Source organism: Garra rufa, chromosome 1, assembly GCF_049309525.1.
Source record: "Garra rufa chromosome 1, GarRuf1.0, whole genome shotgun sequence".
Taxonomy (NCBI): Eukaryota; Metazoa; Chordata; class Actinopteri; order Cypriniformes; family Cyprinidae; genus Garra; species Garra rufa.
In genome coordinates this window covers 46,493,293-46,517,227 of record NC_133361.1, presented here as the reverse complement: position 1 = coordinate 46,517,227, position 23,935 = coordinate 46,493,293, and the positions used below count along the sequence as shown (strand labels likewise).

General features: G+C 36.8%; 3 protein-coding genes across 5 annotated transcripts in view; 1 reads left to right on the top strand and 2 right to left on the bottom strand.

Moving 5' to 3' along the window:
- The window catches only part of cacnb1 (calcium channel, voltage-dependent, beta 1 subunit), a 54,799-nt gene extending 40,370 nt beyond the window's left edge, over window positions 1-14,429 (bottom strand). For both annotated transcript variants that reach the window (XM_073841589.1, XM_073841598.1), the window contains exons 1-2: window positions 14,159-14,429; window positions 1,284-1,370 (exon numbers count right to left, since the gene is read on the bottom strand). In XM_073841589.1, coding sequence (XP_073697690.1) covers window positions 1,284-1,370; window positions 14,159-14,251 — 180 coding nt within the window. In that variant the 5' untranslated portion in view covers window positions 14,252-14,429. The remainder of the gene's footprint in view (window positions 1-1,283; window positions 1,371-14,158) is intronic.
- A 2,289-nt stretch (window positions 14,430-16,718) lies between these two features.
- Window positions 16,719-18,663, top strand: rpl19 (ribosomal protein L19). Its single transcript, XM_073833314.1, has 6 exons — window positions 16,719-16,757; window positions 17,485-17,591; window positions 17,689-17,811; window positions 17,985-18,105; window positions 18,195-18,305; window positions 18,471-18,663. The coding sequence occupies exons 1-6, from the start codon at window positions 16,753-16,755 to the stop codon at window positions 18,592-18,594; spliced, it is 591 nt and encodes a 196-aa protein (XP_073689415.1). The 5' UTR covers window positions 16,719-16,752; the 3' UTR covers window positions 18,595-18,663.
- A 1,339-nt stretch (window positions 18,664-20,002) lies between these two features.
- Window positions 20,003-23,498, bottom strand: bckdhbl (branched chain keto acid dehydrogenase E1 subunit beta, like). Of its 2 annotated transcripts, XM_073833312.1 has the most exons (7): window positions 23,355-23,498; window positions 23,194-23,264; window positions 22,754-23,080; window positions 20,896-21,195; window positions 20,544-20,816; window positions 20,369-20,453; window positions 20,003-20,200 (listed from the first exon to the last, which is right to left on the bottom strand). In XM_073833312.1, the coding sequence occupies exons 1-7, from the start codon at window positions 23,363-23,365 to the stop codon at window positions 20,116-20,118; spliced, it is 1,152 nt and encodes a 383-aa protein (XP_073689413.1). In that variant the 5' UTR covers window positions 23,366-23,498; the 3' UTR covers window positions 20,003-20,115. The 2 variants fall into 2 exon arrangements, with proteins under 2 accessions (XP_073689413.1, XP_073689414.1); XM_073833313.1 differs by lacking the exon at window positions 20,369-20,453 and having other exon boundaries at window positions 23,355-23,497.
- Between the last annotated feature and the right edge of the window lie 437 nt (window positions 23,499-23,935).

Genomic DNA, 23,935 nt, shown 5'->3' with positions numbered 1-23,935 from the left:
ACATAATTTCCTTACGACTGAAGAAAGAAAGACATGAACATCTTGGATGACAAGGGGGTGAGTACATTATCTGTACATTTTTGTTCTGAAAGTGAACTACTCCTTTAAGAACAGAACCAGTAAGAGAAATAAAGACTGTGGATAAAGATAACTGCATTTCTTGCATAAAATGAAACTAAAATAGGTTGTAAATGAACATTTATTAATGTTCATTTAATGAACATTTATTAATAAGTTTAATAAATAATTAAATAATACAATTTTTACGTTGCTTATTAATAAACATTCACCATTTGATTACTGCTAATGCCTCTAGTAATTATATACGATTTTTAATTTACAATTAAAAATTTTCATTTTAAGCCAGCCATATAGTACTTTCTAAACAATAGTTGAGTTAAATAAAACTACCCAGAAGGCTGGGTTTGTCCATATTTCACCCAGTGCTGGGTTGTATTTAACCCAGGATTTTAAAAAATGTAGAAATTAATGCTTAATTAATGCAGTAAATTAAATCAAAAATATAAAAAGCACAAAAAAGCAGCACTGTTTTCAGCATTGATACATGTTTTTTGAGCATCAAATCAACATATTAGAATAGTTTCTGAAGGATCATGTGAGACTGAAGACTAGAGTAATGATGCTGAAAAATCAGAGGAATAAATTACATTTTAAAACATATATACATCTATATATGTATGCGTGTATATTAGACAGATGATTTTTAATTTTTAAATATATTGAAAAATATTGCTGCTTTAACTGCATTTCTGATTATTAAACTGCAGTTTTAAATTAATATCATGTACTTCAATAACAGACACAATATCCATACTGCACACTGCAGAAATAGTAAGAGCATCTATGATAGTATACTATTCCAGACATACCCACTGTGTGCTTATGTATCTGAACAACATATTCGTTTGTTCCTATTTTTTTTTTTTAAATAAATCTTGAAATAGCATAATACATCAAAAAGATTGGCTGATCTGCATCCTGCAGTCTCGAAGAACAGAGAGCTTCCTGTGATAAGGAGCAGAACTGCACAAGCACCCACAGACCAACAACAGAAACTACAGGCTAGTGCTTTTGACCTCAGACTATCAGCACAGGAAGGCTCAGTATGGTAATAACTGCAAGAGCTACATATAGCACAAGTTGCTAGGAACCTGAAAACTAGATTACATGGTGCATAATGGTTCAAAAAGGGGAATTATACCTTACAATGACTTCTGCAACTAAGGCAGGAGTGACAGACACAAGACATTTAGGCGTCTTACCTGTCGGACAAAGCTGTTAGAGGTTGTGTCTGAGGAGGTGCTGCCATCTGAACGTTTGAAACGGCTCTTCCTCTTTGCATACTTCCCCTGAAACGTTAGAGAGAAAGAAATTAGAAAAGAATGGGCACTTTTTTTTGTATGCATGCCCACTCACACACACACACACACACACACACACACACACACACACACACACACACACGCACACAAAACATGGATTCTAGGCCTCTGTGTCCAGATATGATTACCCATAATTACTCATGTCCACCAGTGTTCTCTGGGAATCAGTAATCTGATTGGCCTTAACGTTGGCCAATGGCCTGGCTGCCCTCAGCAGGGCCCTCTATGTGGCGTTCATAGGCGCCAGACTCCGTTACCATGGAGATCAGAAGAAGGCTAATTGGGTTTGGTGGCACTAAAAGACCCTGATGGATCAGGCAACACTGTAATATGTTCAAAAGCCATAATAACAGCGATGCGCACAAGCTTTCTGACACAAATGCTTGCAAAAGCATTGTTTTTCTTCACCTGAAACGCACGACTCCTTGCCCTTTTTATCAGGTATGGTGTCTAAATCTTTACAACAACCAGCAGATAGGTTTAGTTTAAAGTGAAATGTGCAAAAGTGTGTCGAATAATGATTGTTGTCACATTGTATGACACCCATCTGACAAACAGATAGTCCTGCCTCGAACTCAGACCATTGGATTATCCAGTGTCGGGCTGGTTGGAATGCGGAAACAAACAAATCAATGTTTTGAAAGGGTTTAGACCTTTGAGGGAATCAACTACAAGTTGCTTGCTTAAAGTTAGGATGTGATAGAGCACTTTAACAGAAAAAAATTAAACACATCTAAATGAGATAATGAGTTATGAGATTGTGAGTTATTAGTTATTATCTAAGGATCATACAAGGTCCAGACAGTTAACGTCTGAAAGCTGCTGGAAATAAAGTATAAAATAAAACTAGTGCAAAGCCTGACAAAGTCATTTCCTTCTGTGTAGTTGATTTTGGATACACAGACAGAAAAGAAGCTTCAACAACAAAGGTCTTCTGCACTGGTTACTTTAACTGCGCAATATTATGATTACAGACACAAACCAGTTGCAAGCTTACTGGAAACAATTGCATAAATCAAACCACAATGCCATATCTTTTCCAATATTGGTAACATCCCAAGGTCTCGCCTCTATCAGTGCCAGTGAAATCATAAAACATTAATTTAAAACCAAACAGAAAGACAGAACCGCACTGTCTGCATCGCTCCTGCGTCATCATAAAAGGTTCATAATTGACATTACAGTCACAAAATGGGCATAATTGATCACTGCCATTGCTGCCAAGTTATTGTGCTATATGCCAGACACTCAAAATACTTATTTACCTTAGATAATGCCTTTCAATGTTATTAAAGTGAACAGCTAACTCAATTTACTTCCTTAAGGCACAATCCTGGTCTTGCTGTGTATAAATCACTTGTTTGCATCATTCCCAGTGAAGAAATGTTTTAAATAATGCAGAAATAGAATGTAAACATTATATTAAACATATAAAAACTTTCAACTGAATTGCAACCACTTTGCTGGATTCTTGTTTGTAATGATTCAATATACTGCTACAGGATAAAATTAAGTCCTGCACTACATTTTTTTAATTGTGTACCACTCAGAAATTCGTCTGAATATAATGGTAAAGTGGTTTGAAAACATCATTTGACATTGACTTTAACTTGTTATTTTTGGAATCCCTTGTCTTTAATTCTATTCTTCCTTTTAATCATAACTGGAACCTTATAAAATGAGGTTTTTTTTAGTAATTATTACACAGTTGAGGTCAAAAGTTTACAAACACCTATTAGAATCTACAAAATTTTAATTATTTTAGCAAAATAAGAGGGATCATACAAAAATGCATGTTGTTGTTTTTTTATTTAGTTCTGACCTAAATAAGATATTTCACATAAAAATGTTCACATCTAGTCCACAAGAGAAAATAATAGTTGATTTTTAAAAATTATCCCGTTCAAAAGTTTACATACACTTGATTCTTAATACTGTGTTGTTACCTGTGATCCACAGCCGTTTTGATTAGTTTTTTTGTTTAGTGATAGTTGTTCATGAGTCCCTTGTTTGTCCTGAACAGTTAAACTGTCCACTGTTCTTCAGAAAAAAAAATCCTTCAGGTTGTACAAATTTTTTTGCCTTTTTTTTGTGTATTTGTACCCTTTCCAACAATGACTGTATGATTTTGAGATCCATCTTTTCTCACTGAGGACATCTGAGGGACTCATATGCAACTATTACAGGTGGTTCAAACACTCACTGATGCTACAGAAGGAAACACCACTTATTAAGAGCCGGGGGTGAAAACTTTTTACATTTGAAGATCAGGGTAAATTTAACTTAAATTGTCTTCTGGGAAACATGTAAGTATTGTGGGATTACAAATTTAAGAATCTGTTTATAATAATGCTGACCATAGATTCTTACATAGCATCACAGATAAATCTAAAGTTAAGTACATTGAATTTAGAGGTACAGATGATGACATTAGAAGAAGATCAAATCAGGCAGCCCAGGTGTCTGAGACATTAACCTTTTTACAGCTATTCCTTTGTCTCTATGATAATGTTAAAGTATGGGCAATACTGTCAGACTGATTGGATTAGTGCATATGCCTTTGAATGATACCTTTGTCTCTATGATAATGTGAAGGTATGGGCAATACTGTGAGACTGACTGAATTAGCACCTATGCCTTTGAATGACACTGTTATGATAATGAGATCAGGGCTGGGGAACTCTGGTAACGGGCTGATTCCTGTACTGCATTTGCATGCTTTGTTTAGATTGACTCCACCTCTATGTAATCCTCCCCCTGGAAAGGTATATAAACTGTAATGTATATGCCTTAGCAGACGACTTTTGATGACTGCAGCGAACGAACAGCTAGGATCTCAATAAAGAGAAACTTCTGCTTCAAGATATCCAAAACGTCTCCTGGTCTCTGAGAAAAGTTCACAACAGTATCTTCTGTAACTTCTTTAGATCAGTACTAAATGAAAAAATATATGATATTTAGGCAAAATAAGAAAAATATACACATCTTCATTCTGTTCAAAAGTTTACACCCCTGGCTCTTAATGCATCGTGTTTCCTTCTGGAGCATCAATGAGCATTTGAACCTTCTGTAATAGTCCCTCAGTTGTGCTCAGTGTGAAAAGATGGATCTCAAAATCATACAGTCATTGCTGGAATGGGATCAAATCCCAATCAAATACATATAAATGCTGAAAAACAAAGAATTTGGGGAACCTGAAGGATTTTTCTGAAGAACAGCAGGCAGTTTAACTGTTCAGGACAAACAAGAGACTCATGAACAACTATCACTAAACAAAAAAACAAAACAAAACACAGCTGTGGATCATTCAAGTAACAACAGTATTAAAAATGAAGCGTATGTGTCACGTCCACACACAAAAGGAGAGGGTGAGTATCTATCGTGGTATTTATTGACAATTGTGCACAGTTCAAACAAGTGAATACAGGTGAGTGTGGGTCTCGGTAGCCGAGTCTTCAAACACAACACAACAGGTGAGTTCAAGTTCATCAGTAGCGTAGCAAGAGCTAAAGTCACTTCCCTTAAGGCGGCTTTCGTGTTTCACAGGAGAACACTGCAGCGGTCCGTGAGGAGCACAGGAGAGATAACAAGGAGAGGCGGCGATCAACGGAGAGGTGCCCATGTAACTATGATTCCAGCCGGTGAGTAAGTGGCAGAGGTAAGTATATAAAGGATGTGGTGATTGCTGGTGCAGGTGACGGTGATTAGAACTCTGGTGATGGTTCACGGGTGTGGTGCAGTGGGGATTGGCTGATTGATGGTGGATCGTGGTGATTGGGGCTGAGGGAACGTGCTGAGGGTGTGACAGTATGTAAAGGGGTCCTTTTTTTCTATATAAATTAATTTTTTTTTCAGTTTTAGTTTCAGTCATTTTAGTTCTTCAACCTACATGTATTTCAGTGAGTTGTCACTGAGTCATCACCATTTTTCAATACTTTTTTAATGCTTAAATTTCATGTAGTATTTATATCTTATTTTAATTCATCTTTATTTAAGTATCTGCAGTTGTTTTAGTTGCAGTTAACAAAAACAACACTGAAAATAACCTTGTATTTCTGAGACCACCTGTACTTTTACCCAACACAGCATCCAAAGACACATAATAAACAAATAATGTACAATAACAATAAATGTACAAAAACAATAAATGTTTTATTATATCAACCGTCTTTAAACACCATTCATTTTTTAATGTAGGAGGTTTGCGAGAGGCCAGAAACGCTCATATACTGCAAAACCAGATCTGAGAAAGGCCAACAAAATGTCAAGGGAGGGAGGAGGGATGTATTGCTATGGTGATGAGAGATTTCCTGTTGACAAACAGCCTCAGAGGCTAATTAGGTAATTAAGGAGGAAAAGCTGTGCCACGGGGTAGGAGGAAGGATTTTAGCATTACACAGTGTCACCACTAGTTCAGAAGAGAAGAGAAGAGAAGAGAAGAGAAGAGAAGAGAAGAGAAGAGAAGAGAAGAGAAGAGAAGAGTAAACACAGTGTCCTCAATTGACCATGCGTGGCTAATGATATCAATCCAATTAAAATGCCCACTTATGGTCCTATTCTTAACAAAAATTCAACAAAGCTAGGAAATACACTTTTTTTTGCTCTCATACACATACACACTCGCTTCTCAACACTCCGCCTCCTCACATCTATGTATAGACATGATTCAGATAGAGCACCTCTCCACAGCACAGGTCACACACATTCACGCTACCACATTATATAAAAAAACATTATATAAATACAGCCCTAGCCATCTGAAACACTACTAAAACATCCATCCACACACCACACACGCTGTAATAAGCCGTGCTGAACAGGATGATGAGTGGCCTGTATGGAGCAGGTGTACATTCATACATCAGCCAACCTCTGAAACAAACCACAAAACAGAGAAAAGGACAGAGCCAGAGAGAGGCATCAGTAAATGTTTTCAGCTTTTGTAATAGTGGCGTATGAGCAGGGCCGTGCACAGACCTTTTGAGGGGCAAGTGCTGAAACTGGAAAAAAGGGCACCCCCCCAACCCCTCCACAAACCCCTCCACCACCAAAAAAATAACACAATAATATTCTTATATTATATTTAATTAGTATTAATAACTTTTATACAGATAATATATACAAGCATCAGCACATTCAGCAGATAGCCATAAAATCAAAATAAAATTTCTTATAATATTTTGCCTAGCTGACAAGAATCACTCTGTTGCTTTGTATCAAACTCAGATGCAGTTACACCGCAGGTTTTTGACCAGCGAATGTGTGCAATTTGTCCATCATTAAAACAACGACATCACATTACCTCAACATCACACCGGTGTGCTGATGCATTATATGAACCTTTATAGACATACTAGTGTTTATTTCATAAAGACAACGTTGCATTTATTCAAACAACAAGGTATTTTACCGTTACAAGACGAAGACGTTCATCCGAAACCACTATGTCAGCACCTACGAGTGCGGTGTTTATGCAAGTGGTACACCATGAAAAAATTGACTTTATGACAATATAACGTTGCAAACAAATTAATAATAATGTAATAATAATACATGCACTCAGGCAGTTTGGGGTGACTTGCCTGGAACGCTACAAAGTCGTGAGTCGTGATTTGAAGTTGTGATTTACGAGCTAAAAAACCTGCCTGGAACGCAGCGTAAGAGATGCGCTTTTTAATGCCTTTAATTGGTTAAATATTTGTTAAAAAGACAAACAGGCGTAAAGGGTTACCAATAGTATTGATCTATTAAAAAAAAAAAAAAGGGCACTTCCGAGTGTAATTACAAAAAGGGCATGTGCTCTGCACAGGTTGAGCCCTACCTGTGCACGTGCCTGCGTATGAGTCCCTTAGTTGTCCACAGTGTAAAAAAGATAGATATCAAAATCATACACCGCTGGGTTATTTTTTTCAACCTAATGGCTGGGATATGTCTGTTGGGTAATTTTTCCACTGTTGGGTGTTTTTTGTGTAACCCTGTTGGCTTAGTGGCTGGGTCAATCTCACTGACTGCTAAAACTATACGCCCGTCCCCTCCCTCAGACAAAACAACCCAGCGCAGACTCACTTCAACCCAGCTGTTGGGTTATAATCAGAACAATGGCTTTTCAACTCCTCTCATTTGGTGGACTTCATCAGTGAAATTAGAGTTTGTATACGCTTTATTCCACATATAAAGTCTTTACTGTAAATTATGTTATTTTATCAAAGACTATAGAATACCCAAGACATTAGTGATGTCCGGTTCGTGAACGAATCGTTCTATTTAACCGGATCTTCTCAGTGAACCGGTTGAACCAGTTCACCAAATCGAACTGAATCGTTTGAAACGGTTCGCGTCTCTAGTAAGCACTAATCCACAAATTACTTAAAGGTTTTTACTTTTTAACGTGCCCGACACTCCCTCTGATTCAAAATAAATAAATTTCCCGAGTTATTTAGTTACTCAAACAGTGTTTGTACGGCTGTGAAAAGAGAGCTGATGATGCGCATGAGCAGAGCAGCTGCCAGAGCGGTTGTCGTTCTCGAGTCATGAATCGGTTGCAGCGGTTGTCGGATCACCAGTACACTGAACGAGAATCGCTTTCTTTCGGATCACCAGTACACTGAACGAGAACCGGTTTCTTTCGGACGCGTCCGATTTGCGAATCGATGAGCTGATACTGTGCGCATGCGTGTCATTTTTGCAAGCGGATGAAATGAAGCACGTCAGTCAAGTTGGTCTATTTTGTTAAACGTTTTGTTAAAAGTTTACTTAAGGATTCTGTTAGGTTATTGGCTAAAAGGGTTTTTATGATCTTGATCAGGGAAGTGCCGTGGTACCATAATAAATAAGATGCTTGATTAAAAGAAAACATGTGATTTATGAATTAGCTGCACTGTAATAAAAGATAATGATGACATACAAAAATTGTGTTTGTATTAAATGAACAATGTTTTAATGAAACTATACACAACTATAATTTGAACCATGTTCAAACAAAAATTATTATAAAAATTTTTAATTTAACTTTTAAACGGTGGTATAATGATAAAAATTACGTAATCAAACTACTGCACAAGCAAACCAAGCGGCACGTTTCAGTCACTCTGTGTGAGTTCTCCAATCACATTCTCGACTCAAGAAGCGGTTGCAGCGGTTGTCGGATCACCAGTACACTGAACGAGAACCGGTTTCTTTCGGATCACCAGTACACTGAACGAGAATCGATTTCTTTCGGATCATCAGTACGCTGAACGAGAACCGGTTTCTTTCGGACGCGTCCGATTCGAGAATCGATGAGCTGATACTGTGCGCATGCGTGACTCGTGCAGCTGCCAAACAAACAAGCTCCTGCTATGACTGACTCCATCTGAACCGAACTAGTTCTTTTTTTTTACCACTGTCTCTGTGCTAATGCTATGAGCAGTTAACTGAGGACTTGAATGAGGGGATCTGGTGAAACTTATGTTTATAACAAATACGTCTTTATGGATTGTGCATGTTCAGTAAGCTGATCGTGTTTCTGATTATAATTAATTTATCTTATAATTTATTAAATCAAGACTTGTAAAACTTATGATCTTATATGATCTTATATGAACTTATATGATCACTGCATGTAACTGTATATGGGTGCGGGACGATAGTAATTACGTTAATGACGTCATTACGTCATAGCGTAAAAGAACTGGTGAACCGGTTTTTTGAACCGGTTCTTTGAAACGAACTGTCCGAAAGAACCAGTAGCTTCCTCGAGCAAATCGTGCAGAAACAAGCCCTGGGCTCTCTCAGTTTCTTGCACCAACTGCCAAAAGGCTCGCCATCTCTACTTTCTTCAATCCACGCCCAGCGCCATTTATTTTTGAGTCCTTTATCTATTGCTAGGGCATCATCCCCAGGCTTCATAAACTTGCGCTCCATTTTTTTTCTCCGACAACGCTAAAGTGACATTGACGTATGGGTGTCAATCATACTGTGTTGCAAGGACCCGCCCTTCTCTGCTTCTGATAGGCTTGTAACGTTAGTTAAAGCTGCGTTCCTCTCATATGATTGGTAGGTGAAATAAATTGGCTCTAAAATATTAAATCGCATGCGCAGGCTCTAAAATATTATAATTTTTTCCCCACACGGCCGCACGCCGGAGATCCGGCACGGTGCCGGAATACTTTAAGCCCTGTGGAGAAATTCCCTCTAAAATTAAGATTAAAAAATTAAGACCCTTGGATTTAGATTTAAGACAAATTAAGACATTTAAAGGCCTTATTTTAGGACAACGGAATTTAAGACTTTTTAAGGATCCGCGGCCACCCTGCTTTAGGCCGTGTTCACACTTGGTGTCTTTTTTGACAAGAAAAAGTTGACTAGGGCGTTTTTTTAGGAAAAAAAAAAGCTGGCAGCGTTCTGTTACAAAAAGCAGCCGAGTGTGTCTTTTTGTCGCTATAACAACAGCTGCAACAGTAGCGTAGTGCTGTGTGGTGAAGAAATGTCGAGAAAGAGCATCTTTGTGATGTATATTATGATGATAGAGTTGTTTACTCCTATCATACAACTCCTTGTGCTCCGAAACTAGTACGATAAGTTTATCTACCGGCAACTTCTCCGTTTTTTCTTGTTGTTTTTGTTGTTATGGAAACGATAGGTCCCGCTATTCGCTTGTCATTGGTCAGCTGTCAAAAAAGCGCTTGACGTAGGGCGTTTTCTTCAAAAAAGTTCAACTTTTTTCAACTTAAAAAGACGCTCTGAGCTGCAAAAAAGATGCCGGCGGTGGCGTTTAAAAAAAGCGCTAGGGCTTTTTTGAAAAGACGGTTTACTCCATAGGATTAGAATGTAAAACAGACGCTGGCAGTTTGAAAAAGGACGGCAAGTGTGAACACGGCCTAAGACGTGTGCTCAGTACTGCGCATGCGCACTGGCTCATCTAGCCGGAAAAATAAGCGTTTTTTCACGCTATTGGAGCACAAGGAACCATATTTATGAGCCAGTTCTTGTTGGATTTCTTTGAAGATTTAAAATATGAAATTTAATCGTAAGCTTGGTGAACAGTTTTGGAGAATTTGATGTTTCCCCATTCAAACAGATAGGAGCTGCACTTGTATGCCCAAGAGGCGTTTCAAAGATGGCCGCCAAGTGACATGACTTGCCTTAAAGGGACTTTGATTTTATGCAACGCAACATATGGGGATGAGATGTCAGTTAGCGAAATGCATCAGCAACGGTCGTTTTGCAAGATGGACACTGACTTTTTTTTTTAAGATTTATTTTTTGGCATTTTTGCCTTTATTATGATAGGACAAATCAGACATGACAGGAAACAAAGTGGGAGAGAGATGGGGGGCGGGATCGGGAAAGGTCCTCGAGTCGGGATTCGAACACGGGACGCCAGGTGTTCTGACGATTTTTGCTACCCTGTCAGATTTTGCTATCTCCCATTCAAACATAAGGAAAATTTGACAGCGAAAATTGCTACCTATCAGATTTTGCTTCCAGCATGATATTAATGTGGTGTGAGGCATTATTAACGCGTACACCTACCCCAACCCTAAACCTAACCTTACAGTATGAAAAATACAATGTTGGTAGGAAAATCTGACGGGTAGGATGAAATGTTAGAACACCGGAGCGCAACGGCGCAGTATGTCGATGCGCTGCCCACAAGGCTATCGGCGCCGACTGGACACTGACAAAAGTCAGTTATTTTTATCAGTTATTGTTATAATACTAATTCTAAATAATTCAGATGTTAAAATATGTTCTCAAAACTCTGTATTGTTCGTTTATGGGTAGGTTATAAAGTCAGTCACAGCATCTTTCAGCTGTAAGAGAAATGCAAGGCGGCGGACTGAGGTTCGCAATTGCCCCACTGAACAGCAGCCTATCACCAGATCAGATTTCAGCGACACGCCAACACGAGAATCTGTACTATTTCAGTAAAAAAGGATAAGCGAGAATGGTTTAATACACATTAATTACACTCTTAAAATGCTGGGTTCTTTTTTTTAACCCAAATGCTGGGTTCAGCTTGTTGGGTCATTTTATTGGGTTATTTTTAATATTTTTAACTCAGGTGCTGGGTAGTTTTTCTGGAACTAAGTTAAGCTGCTGGGTCATTTTTTATGTGTTATTAAATATTGGGTTATTTTTTCTACCCAACCACTGAGTTGAGCCTGTCTATGACAAAACAACCCAGCTGCTGAGTTACAGCCAGAGAGTGGGCTTTTTGCGTCCTCTACAGAAGAGAGCAATTCTCAGAGTCGCCATGCACTTCTTCAGCTAAATAAAGGTTTGTATACATTTTATTTAATTTCTAAAGTTTTTAATGTGCTCTAAACTATATTATTTTACGCAACACAACATACAAGGACCAGATGCCAGTCAACTGCGTCAGCAGAGGTCGTTTCACATAATGGAAATGCCTTTTGCCTTTCAAAACATAAACTGATTTTATTCATTATAATACAGAATTTATGTTAAAATATGTTCTCTAATCTCAGTACTGTTTGTTTATGGGCAGGGTATAGAGTCAGTCACAGCATCTTTCAGCTACGAGTGAAACATTCCGGCGAAAAGTGATTATAGAGAATGGTTGAATACACTTAAATTAAAATGCTACTTTTAAAATGTTACTTTTTTTAAAAATGCCTGTTAAATTAGTTTGAAAGTATACAATGTTAAAATTGATGCTGTATAATTCAATATGTTCATGGGTGTTTTCATATAAATAAATGTTCACCTTTTAATCCTTACTGTTGCCTCCAGTAATTCTGTGTCGGCTTTTTAATTTCCAACCTATTTTTGGTTCATTTCAAGCCAGAAATAGTAATTTCCAATCAATTAATTAAAACAACCCAGCATGTTGGGTTAAAATAACCCAACGCTGGGTTTGTACATATTTGACCCAGCATTGGGTTGCCAAAATAACACAAACTGGGTTGTTTTAACCCAGCGTTTTTTTTTTTAGAGTGTACAGTCACAAATAGAAAGGGGTCAAATATGAACAAGATGCTGGAAAACCAAAGAATGTGCAGGACCTGGAGGATTTTTTTTCTTCTGAACAGCAGAAACAGCAGGCAGTTAAACTGCTCAGGACAAACAAGGTACTCACAAACAACTAACTAAACAGTCATGGATCATCCACATAACAACACAGTATTATGATTCAGGGTATGTAAAAAATTGAACAGGGTCATTAAAAAAAAAAAAGAAAAAAAAAAGTAAATTATTATTTTGTCCGGTGGAGTATATGTAAACATTTGAAATCGCTTATTCAGCACAGTGGCAAATAAATAATAAAAAGCATTTTTTATGATCCCTTGCATTATGTTAAATTCATCAACATTTTGCTTATTCTGCAAAGGGTATGTAAACTTATGAGCAGAACTGTATAGAAAGATAGATAGATAGAGAGCTAGACAGACAGACAGACAGACAGACAGATAGATAGACAGATAGATAGATTTGTAGCAATTGCCAACAATACATTGTATTGGTAAAAATTATCGATTTTTTTCTTTTATGCCAAAATTATTAGGATATTAAATAAATATCATGTTCCATTAAGATATTTTGTAAATTTCCTATCAAATACATCAAAAGTCAATTTTTGATCAGCAATATGCATTGCTAAGAACTTCTTTTGGACAACTTTTAAGGCAATTTTCTCGATATTTAGATTTTTTTGCACTCTCAGATTCCATATGTTCAAATAGTTGTATCTCGTCCAAATATTGTCCTATCCTTACAAACCATACATCAATGGGAAGCTTATTCATTTCAAAAAAGGTCACATATGATACAATTTAGTATGATCATTAGTTGTTGTTTTTAGATATTTTAAGAAGTAGCTACAGGTCAGAATAAGTATGTTGTTTCATCTTTAAATTTATATTGACTACAGTGAACGATGATGGAACATTATTTCACTGCTTTTCACCCACATTTTTGATGTTTCAAATAACTTTTGAAATAGCAAACGTTATTTGAAACACTGTGTTAGACACTTCACTTGCATTTAATATGCTGTATATAGAATCACTTTGGAACATTTTATTTGATGCCGTTACCAAAATGGGATGTCTGAAAAGAAGAGATAGATGCATATAACAAGCCAATGGTGGGTCCATGTGGGCGTGGGTTGAGGTAAAATCCCCACGGTGAAAACGCTATGTAATGACATCACGTTTTATAGCGTATGTTGACATCATCTTTCCAGCACTCAGTGTGTCAGACACCACTTTTAATCAACTTTGACGTTAAACGCCTCATGAGATCAGCCCTGCTCCAATATCAGACGTACTTTTAACTGAACAAAAAAGCGACCTCTTGTTCAACAGTGCTGGTTCATAGCCTAACTTATCAACAGAATAGACTGTCATAAAAAATGCAAGACTCTAGTAGGCCAGCTGTCTAGAGAAAGAGAGTGAACAGGGGCTAGGTGATGAAATAATGCTATCCCACTAATTACCGGAGAAAATACACTTGATACCCAAACAAATATTTGTTTTCACGACAATGTAGCTCATACATAAACAACTTTCAGTCGGTTATTTCCTCGCAGCTCACTTTTAAAAGACCTTGCGGCTAGCGAGAGCGCAAAGATGCCGTCTTGTTGCCAAGTAACCACTATACGAGCTACGGGTTGATAACGACTAATCCTCGCCGTAAACAAAATCTGTGTTTTTCACTCAGTCATTATTAAACAGCAGACGGCAGCGTGTATTTTGTCTTGCACTGGTTGCATGCACTTGTCTATAAGCTGTACAGTGTCTCTCTCTTACCTGAGCGTGAGAGCCGTGGTGGTCGAACATGTCCATTTGGATTTCCTGGGTTGAGGTGGAAGGCGTCCTGGACATAATACCCTCCTGTACCATTGATTTAAACTTTAAATTCGGTTTTATTGTTTCATTTAGAGCCTGCTTTCAGTTTAGCATGCATTGTAAAATAATTAAAGATATAATAAAGCAGACAAAGATGGTTTTTCCTCCTTCTTGTGGATTACAGATGGCTTGTCACTGCGCTGCTGCGCCCCCAGCCCTGGTGGCGTTGAGCACTAACCCTCTCCCTTTGCAAATACAACGAGCCTAGTCTCCAGCTGTTCAGCGGAGGGACCAAGCCCCGCCCTCTCTCTCTTATCAATCAATCAGATAGGAATGGGGCGGGGCTTGTTGACTATCCTCGCAGCGATTGGTTTATCGAATCGAAATTAATATGAGATGGATGATGGCTGTTCTACTCCCAGTCTGCTGTTCATAATGGCATCGGCGCAATGTTGCTCCATATGAACGATAAATGACCACACCCATTGATTCTGTATTATTAGGAAGAATCACAAAATGCCATTTTTTGCGGTTTTTAGAGAATAAATGTAATATATTATTGTGTTAATCAGTCTCTGACAAATGCAAGAAATTATAGGGTGATCTCAGGCAAAGTGGGACACTTTTTGTAAAACATGTAATTTAGCTACAATGATGTTTTTTCCTGTTCTTTTATTATTCTTATTACTCTTTATTACTTTTGTTAACTTTAAGGTCCAGCTATAATATTCCAGTTTTGAAAGCAGTTCATATAAAGTGTTATTTGCAAGATTTGTGGTCATGTACTCCAGGCAATTTTTTTAGGTCAAGTGGGCCATCTCTTATTTATCAAAAATTAAATAAAAGCACAGACAAACAGACAAACTTAAATATATTTAACAAACCTAAAAAAGTAAATAAAAGTACATATAAAATAAATCATGTGTAAAGCCACATCTCAATTTATGTGTGAAATTCCAAACAACTGAAAGAGCATGTTGTATTGACATTACATTACATTTTATTACATTTACATTACATTTACATTACATTTACATGACATTACATTTGATGAAATCTGAATATCAGAATATTCAGAAATCTTGAATATTGATATATTTAATATACAGTGTATGTGACTATAACACAAGCAACAACAAATAGGCTAAAAAATAATAAGAGGAACATTTAAAATGGTAACCATGTGTAAATTTTTTTCTGTCTATGCTTTATAAACATTTTAAACTAATTTTAATTGTGTCCATATTTTAAAGCTTTATATTCTGCTTCTATATTTTTCTGCATCATCCTTTCTTCACTCCACAGATTGAACTTCATGCGTTGACTTTCTTTCTATTCTCTTTCCTTTCTTCCATCTCTGTCTTGAATTTCCTGACTGCAGTCTCATTTCTTGTTTTCAAAAAGTAAATTATAAATGTGAACTATAAAATAACTGGTGAATGTCAATTTATTATGAATTTGGGTATAATTACTGAAGGTTAAAGGTTGGCCCACTTTACCTAAATCCCACTTGCCCACTTTATTTAACACATTCAGCCAACCTGAGACAGCAATAAGAACTAACTTACAAGAAAACTAACAAATAAAAAAACTTTTCCTTGCATTTTATGCAGTATGAAATAAAACAGGATCTGTCACTATAATGTTTGTTTACATTTAGTGCGTAACCTAAAATTTTATGTCAAAGGGTTTTCTATCTTTCACCATGACAGTCCTCCTTCGAGGTGTAACCACACCAACCAGTGTCATCATTTAGAAAAAGAGTATTTCTTTAATTAAGAACCATTTTTATGCTCTGAAAGTGTAAACCCTTTGAGCACAGTAAAATCAAGCTTAAATGGCCCACTTTACCTGAATTCACTCTAAATAGTCACAAGATAAGTATTGGAAAACTGTGTTCCTGTTTGCTAAAATGACTCGGTTATTATATATCTTTAGTAGTCTACTAGCTTTGTTTCCTGCATTGCCCTCTCATTAATTCAAAGACGAATAAAAACAGACTGAGAATAATCAAACAACCAGTGGTCAAAGTCGAAAGCTACCCAAACTAAAATGCCACTTTTCCAATTATTTGCACATTTTTACTAATTATACTGCACTTTGCATTTATCATTGTATCACCAATCTACTTGTTTGTTAAATATTCACTACTACAGTACTACAGAATCCACAAGTTATCATCTTTCAACAGGCAAAACACTGTCTCCGTGTGTCTTTTTCATGAAACAGCACTCAACTAGCCTACAAATACCACTGCCTACAATACCCAAAGTATAATGTGTGGACCGTACCATTCCTGTTGTCGAGGTAAACGTAGCATGCTTTAAATGTATATTAATACTCTTACCTGATGAAGCTATAATATAATTATTTAAAGTACCGAATATACATAAAATAAGTACACTTAATACCTTCATAACAATTTGTTATAACCATCTACTTTTGTAGTAATTGGTTAGTTTGTAGTAGCCGCACCCCTCTTCCCGGATTATAACTATATAATCGCAAAGTCTCCGGCATTGACGGCCTCTTTCAACTTCCGCTGAGCAGCAGCCATGAGGTAAATTTCTTTACACGTGTTATACTCGATTTTTCGTATGAATTTAACTATTATATCTTAAGTTAGACTTTCCTGACACGTTTATAAACAAATATTTAAACGTCTAAAGACGATTTATGGTGTAATGTTGCTATATGGGTATAATCGCCATGTTGTGGCACAGTGGCAAACGTCGCAGCGCTCAGATCCTATTACAATGCACGCAGTAAAACGATTATAGCCAACGTATCATTTTGTGATAACGTACTTTACTTTTAACTAATTTAGTTTTACATTACTATGCTTTATTTTTGTTTATCGGAGGCGGCCAAAGTCCATATGTTGTGTGCGGTTTATGTAGCCCGGTTAGCAAACGTGCTCAACATGCTCAAACATGCCCCGTATATAGACTAGGATCACTTCGACGGTCTGCTTAACGGCCATTTGCCCTCATCTTTTCTCATTTTGCTAGATTTGAGTAAGATGACATGTCTTTGTTTTGGTATTGATTTAATATAATAGTAGATTAATTTATTTTGTAGGCTACTTGTGTAAACCTAATGCTGTAGCGAGTTTAGTGAGAGAAACGAAAGACAACTTGTTAGGCAGCAGTGTGTAGTATGTTACAGTCCATTAATGTATAATATTACTTTAAATTGTTCAGTTACATTTGTAAAATTGTTTAATTATGTATTAAATGTCACATTTTATATGAATATCTAAAACTCATTTTTATTTTTTTCTCCAGCATGCTCAGGCTTCAGAAGAGGTTGGCATCCAGCGTTTTGCGCTGTGGCAAGAAGAAAGTGTGGTTGGATCCAAATGAAACCAATGAGATTGCCAATGCCAATTCCCGTATGTATTTTACGACCTCCTTAAGTCCTTTCCTCTGCATTGGAGCAAACACAGTTTTTGCCATGGAGTAGTAATTTTCTTCCTTTCAATCTTTCAGGGCAGCAGATTCGCAAGTTGGTGAAGGATGGGTTGATTATCAAGAAACCTGTGACCGTTCACTCTCGTGCTCGATGCCGCAAGAATACTTTGGCACGCCGAAAGGGTCGCCACATGGGCATTGGTGGGTACCAGTTTAATAATATTTGGGAGTTAGTTGCTATGAGAACAGGAATCATGGCAGTCCAAAGTGTGAATTTATGCCATCTATGCAGAATAATAGTAAAAAATTAGTTCTGGAATCAGGGCACTAAAAAGTGGGTAATTGTACTTTTTTCTTACGGTGTTTGCATGCAGGTAAGAGAAAGGGTACGGCAAATGCTCGTATGCCGCAGAAGCTCTGCTGGATGAGACGCATGCGTATTCTGCGACGACTTCTGAGACGTTACAGAGAGGCCAAGAAGATCGACAGGCACATGTGAGCTCTGGTTTATTAGTATTTTATGTAGTGATACTCAACCATCTGTGGATCCACAAATGAATAAATGTTTAACAATTCTGTTCCAGGTACCACAGCTTGTATCTGAGGGCTAAGGGTAACGTGTTCAAGAACAAGCGTATCCTGATGGAGCACATACACAAGCTCAAGGCAGACAAGGCCCGCAAGAAGCTCTTGTCGTAAGTGTCCAAATTGCATTACACTGCTTTTCATCTGAATTACACAATTGATTTGGAAGGAAAATTTGTGAAATATTACATAGCATATAGGTTAAAGTGTGATAAAATGAGGTCTTACTCTGCCGAACATAACGGTACTAATCTGTGTGTCCCTTCACTCTGCAGTGATCAGGCAGAGGCTCGTCGTACGAAGACTCGTGAGGCACGCAAACGTCGTGAGGAGAGACTGCAGGCTAAGAAAGAAGAACTCATCAAAGCTCTTTCCAAGGAGGAGGAGACCAAGAAATAAGAACGTCTTATTTTCCTGCCCCAAATGTTCAACTCACTTGAGTGATAATAAATACACTTTGCTACAGGTGTTTGGTCTCCGGAGTGTGTTTATGTATGGATGTGTATGCATACAGAAGGGTCAAACACAGGATACAAATCTTTAGAAATATTTATGGCACCATAAAAGGGACACAATTTCCAACTGGCACACATTTTTGATATATACACTATCAGTCAAATGTTTTTAAAGTAGTCTCTTCTGCTCACAAAGCCTGCATTTATTTGATGCCGGTAGTTAATCTAAAAAAGATTCAGTTATTAGAGGCAGCGGTGCGCCGTCAAATGTGTCGTTTAATAACTACGTTGGAAAGTAAGATGTATTTATTTTATTTTTTTAAAGAAGGCTCTTCTGCTCACCAAGTTAGCATTTATTTGATTCAAAATCTATTTTACCATTTAAAATAACTGGTGTCTGTTTGAATATATTTTAAAATGTGACTTATTGCTGTGATTTCAGCTTAATTTTTAGCATGGTTTATGTTAAAAACAGCAGAGGTTTTTTTCAGGTTTCTTTGAATAGAAAGTTCTGAAGAACAGTATTTGGATTAGAAATGTTTTGTAACATAAATGTCTCTACCATCACTTTTGATCAGTGTAAAGCATCCTTGCTAAATAAAAGTATTGATTTATATAGTTTCTTTGCAAAAAATTATACTCCAAGCTTTTGAATGGTATAGTATGTTACAAAAGCATTTTATTTCAGATAAATGCTGGTCTTTGGATCTTTCTATTCATCAAAGAATCCTAAAAAAAAATACTCGACTGTTTTAAATATTGATAATATTGTTTCCAGCATATTAGACTAATTTCTGAAGGATCATGTGACAAGACATTTACGGCTGAATATATCGCTTTGATCACATAATAGAAAGCAAAAAAACTTATTTTAAATAGTAAAATATTTCACAATTGTACTGCTTTTGCTGTGTTTCGATCAAATAAATGCAAACTTGGTGAGCAGATGAGATATATTTAAAAATAATTAAATATCTTCCTGTCCAAAAACTTCTGACTGGAAGTGTAGTTTTTAAATTAGACGTTTGACATAGCACTGCTGCTCCTAGGAATTGAACCTTTTTTTAGATTAACTAACGGCATAAATGATTCTGCATTAATCTACAGCTCTGAATACCAACAGAATGGCATTAGTCATTTAAAAAAAGGGTAGACTCTTTTGAATATACCAGGAGGTCATGGCCATTTTAAATAAATGAAAGAACAACAGTTGTCAAAATGTAAGATTTTAAGGCCTGGGTTCACAGACAGGGCTTAGGCTAAACCAGGATTAGGCCATAGTTCAGTTAGGATGTTTAAGTAATTTTTTATAAACATGCCTTAGAAAAAAATGCATCTAGAGACTAAACAAAGGCACTGGGTAAGTGTTTTTTATTAGTGTGAGTCAAGCAGATTTCTGAAATATTAGTAGAAACATTAATATAAAAATTGCTGTTTTGCTCATGGAATCTGGACCAGTGTTGATTCATGGTGTCGTTTTGAGTGTTTCTGTTCTTTTTTCCAGTGAGCTGTAGGGCACCTTTGTTACTCTCTGGTATTTAGCTTTCATCCTGCAAAAACAGCAGTAGATGGTTGTTAAAGTGGGACGTTGTCTCTTTGGGAATGGTAGAAAACATTCAATAGAAATAGCAAATAAAAACATACATTGATTTTTAGTGACAGCACTGTATAGCATTATAAAAATGTGATAAACATCAGCAAACCATTTGACTACTTACAAAAAACAAAGGACACAGAATGTCAGTGTAATGAATAATCCAATCAGCAGGCCTTTGATTGTCCACCTATATGCATTTCTAAGACCTATGTCACCAAAGATGCATGAAAAAGTGAAATGCTAAATATGTTTCATTGATTAAGTAATATTGTGCAACACAGTACAAAACTGCTCACCGTTAATGTTGTTGACTGGAAGAGTCATATTTGTCTGACCAAGGTAGTTTCTGCTGATACACATGACAGTGCTGTTACTTGTGAAGTTCCCAACAGTCATTGTGAAGGTGCTTGTTGTATGCTTGTACGATGCTCTGCTTTTGATTAAATAGTGCTTGTTTTGTAGCAGAGGCCAGTGAATGTCAGGCAAAGGCACACCCTGACTGACACACACACAAGTGAGCCGATCCTGTAGCAGAGTGCATGCGGAGCTGTTCAGTATCTGAGGATGAGCTGCAAGATACACAATTATGAAACAGGATCAGCGAAAGAGTTATTAGTGTGATGAATTAGGATGTGAAATATAACTCACAGTGAACCGTCAAAATCGTCTTGGCACTTGCAGTCAGATTTTCCCCAAACGTTGCTTCACATGTGATCTCTGCTCGATGATCCTCAGGTATGGGCGTATAAAGGAGCTGTTCAGAATATCCTGAATATTTGTGCATTTCTTTTTGAGATTTTTGCGTTAATAGTGGTTTTGAGCTGAGCCCTTTCCAGGTTATTTTTGGATCAATACCAGGGCAGTGCTTCGAAAGGCTGCAGTTGAAAAAAGTCTCCTCTCCAGCTACAAGGTCATTGGAGTAAGTGCTTGGAGTCAGCTCCACTTTTGCTAGAGAAAATAAAGACATAAAAGTTTATAGCATAACATTTAATTATGTAAACACTAAATAAGCTAAATTAAAATCTGTGTAAAGCAATAGTAAATAAGTTTTGTTTTGAGTTTGTCACACCACAAAATGTGTTATTAACCACCCAGACAAATTTGACACAATTCAATATACTGAAATATCATTGCTCAAAAGGTTGCCCCATGTATCATTAGAAATACACTACCAGTCAAAAGTTTTTGAACAGTAAGGTTTTAATGTTTTAAAACCTTACTGTCATGGCCTAATGGTTAGAGAGATGGACTTGTAACCCAAAGGTTGCAGGTTTGAGTCTCAGGTCTGGCAGGGATTGTTGGTGGGGGGAATGAATAACCAGCGCTCTCTCTGCTCTCAATACCATGACTGAGGTGAGACCCTTGAGCAAGGCACCGAATCCCCAACTGCTCCCCGGGCGCCGCAGCATTGGCTGCCTACTGCTCTGGATGTGTGTGCGCACACTTGGATAGGTTAAATGCAGAGCACAAATTTTGAGTATTATGCACCATACTATGCCTCACATCACATCCTTTCCTTCTTTTTTAAAGAAGTCTCTTCTGCTCACCAGGCCTGCATTTATTTGATCCAAAGTACAGCAAAAACAGCAACATTTTGAAATATTTATACTATTTAAAATAACTGTTTTCTATTTGAACATATTTTAAAATGTAATTTATTCCTGTGATCAAAGCTACATTTTCAGCATCATTACTCCAGTCTTCAGTGTTACATAATCCTTCACAAATCATTCAAATATGATGATTTGCTATTCAAGAAAAAATTATTATTACTATTATTGTTATCAATATTTAAAACAGTTGAGTACATATTTTTCAGGATTCTTTGATCCAAAGATTAGCATTTATCCAAAATTAAAAGCTTTTGTAACATTATACACTATACCATTAAAAAGCTTGGAGTCAGTATAATTTTTTTAGGGAAAGAAATTATAGAAATTAACCATTTTATTTAGCAAGGAAGCTTTACTTTAAATTTAATTTAAATAATGCTTTAATTGATCAAAAGTGATCAAAAAGGCATTTATAATGTTACAAAATATTTCTATTTTAGATAAATGCTGTTCTGTTTATCAAAAAAACTTGACAAATATTCTACTCAGCAATTTTCAGCAATAATATTAATACGTTTTTTTGAGCGGCAAATCAGAATATTAGAATGATTTCTGAAGGATCATGTGACACTGAAAACTGGAGTAATGATGCTAAAAATTCAGCTTTGAAATCACAGGAGTAAATTACATTTTAAAATATATTCAAATAGAAAACAGTTATTTTAAATAGTAAAAATATTATTATTTTTAATAAACAAATGCAGGCTTCGTGAGCAGGAAAGACTTCTTTAAAAACATTAAAAATCTTACTGTTCAAAAACTTTTGACTGGTAGTGTACATTCATGTTATTAGGAGTCTAACCTGAATAAACAAAAGCTCTGACAGACTACTATAATTATTAAGAAAAGATTATTAAGCATGAAGCTATTGTTTTTAGTTTCCACTTACTTACCGACACATGAGGCCACTTTAACCCTATCAGGAAAAACGTGTCTTTCGTTGGCTCCCCATTCTAACATGAACCCGTACTCCTCAGTCGTGTCCTGCAAGTCCCACAAAACAACGCTGCATTCTGATTCCGTAGAAATCATAGGTCTCATCAGTCCATCTTTCTTCTGCACCTCGGCTGGGCTGAGAGGGAATTCAGGACTGCGTCTGAACCAGACCTGTCGGCCGGAGAGCGCTCTCATTGGCGCAGTAAACGCACAGGGGATCCAAGCACGCCCTCTCTCATTGCCGATAAGCTTTTCTTGCAGTCGCAGTCTGAATTTATAATCGCCTAAATACAAAACTTAGCGTTAGAATGTTTTCAAATGTACACAATTCGTTAGTTATTACGTTTTTAAAACAGAGCAAATGCATGACATGATTTAGACTATGTTTTGGTCTCACTTCCTGACATTAGGCATCCATTACATAATCCTGCCATGAACAGAACACGAAGCAGAGCAGACAGCAACCTCCTGTAATGATTTGTAAAAACAGTGTTATTAGCTTTCACACAGACTGAACATTGGCTTAAAAAGTTGAGAAATTACTACAAATGTACCCACCATTTCATCATTTTTGTCTTGCCTCGATCGCTTTGATATACTCAGTGCTAGACCTGCATGTGATGTCTTGTTTGTGTAGAAATGCTTTTAGAAACCAGTTCCTCATAATAACTAAGCTTGTGAGATCATGTCCTGTGTCATGTCACATACCTCACTAAATCAACACTTTTGTAAGGGTGTGAAGGAAAACTTTTTAAAAACAATGGAATGCCATTATGCAACAACATTAACTTTGTGTACACACACACGCTCATGTCTGAAAACTGAAAACAGTCTGTTCTAAATCTACAATCCCAGCCTGTCTCTAGAACCTGAGAAAAAAGATATAACTGCGTTGAAAGCTTAGTGTTAATGTTAAATCAACAGTATGTCAATAGAAAGCACATACAGCAATTAATATGTCACTCTACTGCGTATCAGTCATAGCAAATCTAAAAGCATATTATATAAAATATAAACACAGTGCCATCTACTGGACTCTCTAAGCGTAAATATTGCTCATTTACATACTGGAAACATGGGAGTGGACAATGGGTAGCAGGTATTTTTGTGCATGTATCCACCTTTTTCTTCCTGTAAGA

Coding starts and splice junctions, on each gene's coding strand:
- rpl19 (XM_073833314.1), top strand. Junction 17,812..17,984: donor GGGTCGCCACATGGGCATTG/GTGGGTACCAGT, acceptor GTTTGCATGCAG/GTAAGAGAAAGGGTACGGCA. Junction 18,306..18,470: donor GCCCGCAAGAAGCTCTTGTC/GTAAGTGTCCAA, acceptor TTCACTCTGCAG/TGATCAGGCAGAGGCTCGTC.
- bckdhbl (XM_073833312.1), bottom strand. Junction 21,196..22,753: donor TAAAGTGGCCTCATGTGTCG/GTAAGTAAGTGG, acceptor TATTTTCTCTAG/CAAAAGTGGAGCTGACTCCA. Junction 20,201..20,368: donor TTCTGTGTCCTTTGTTTTTT/GTAAGTAGTCAA, acceptor CTGTTTTTGCAG/GATGAAAGCTAAATACCAGA.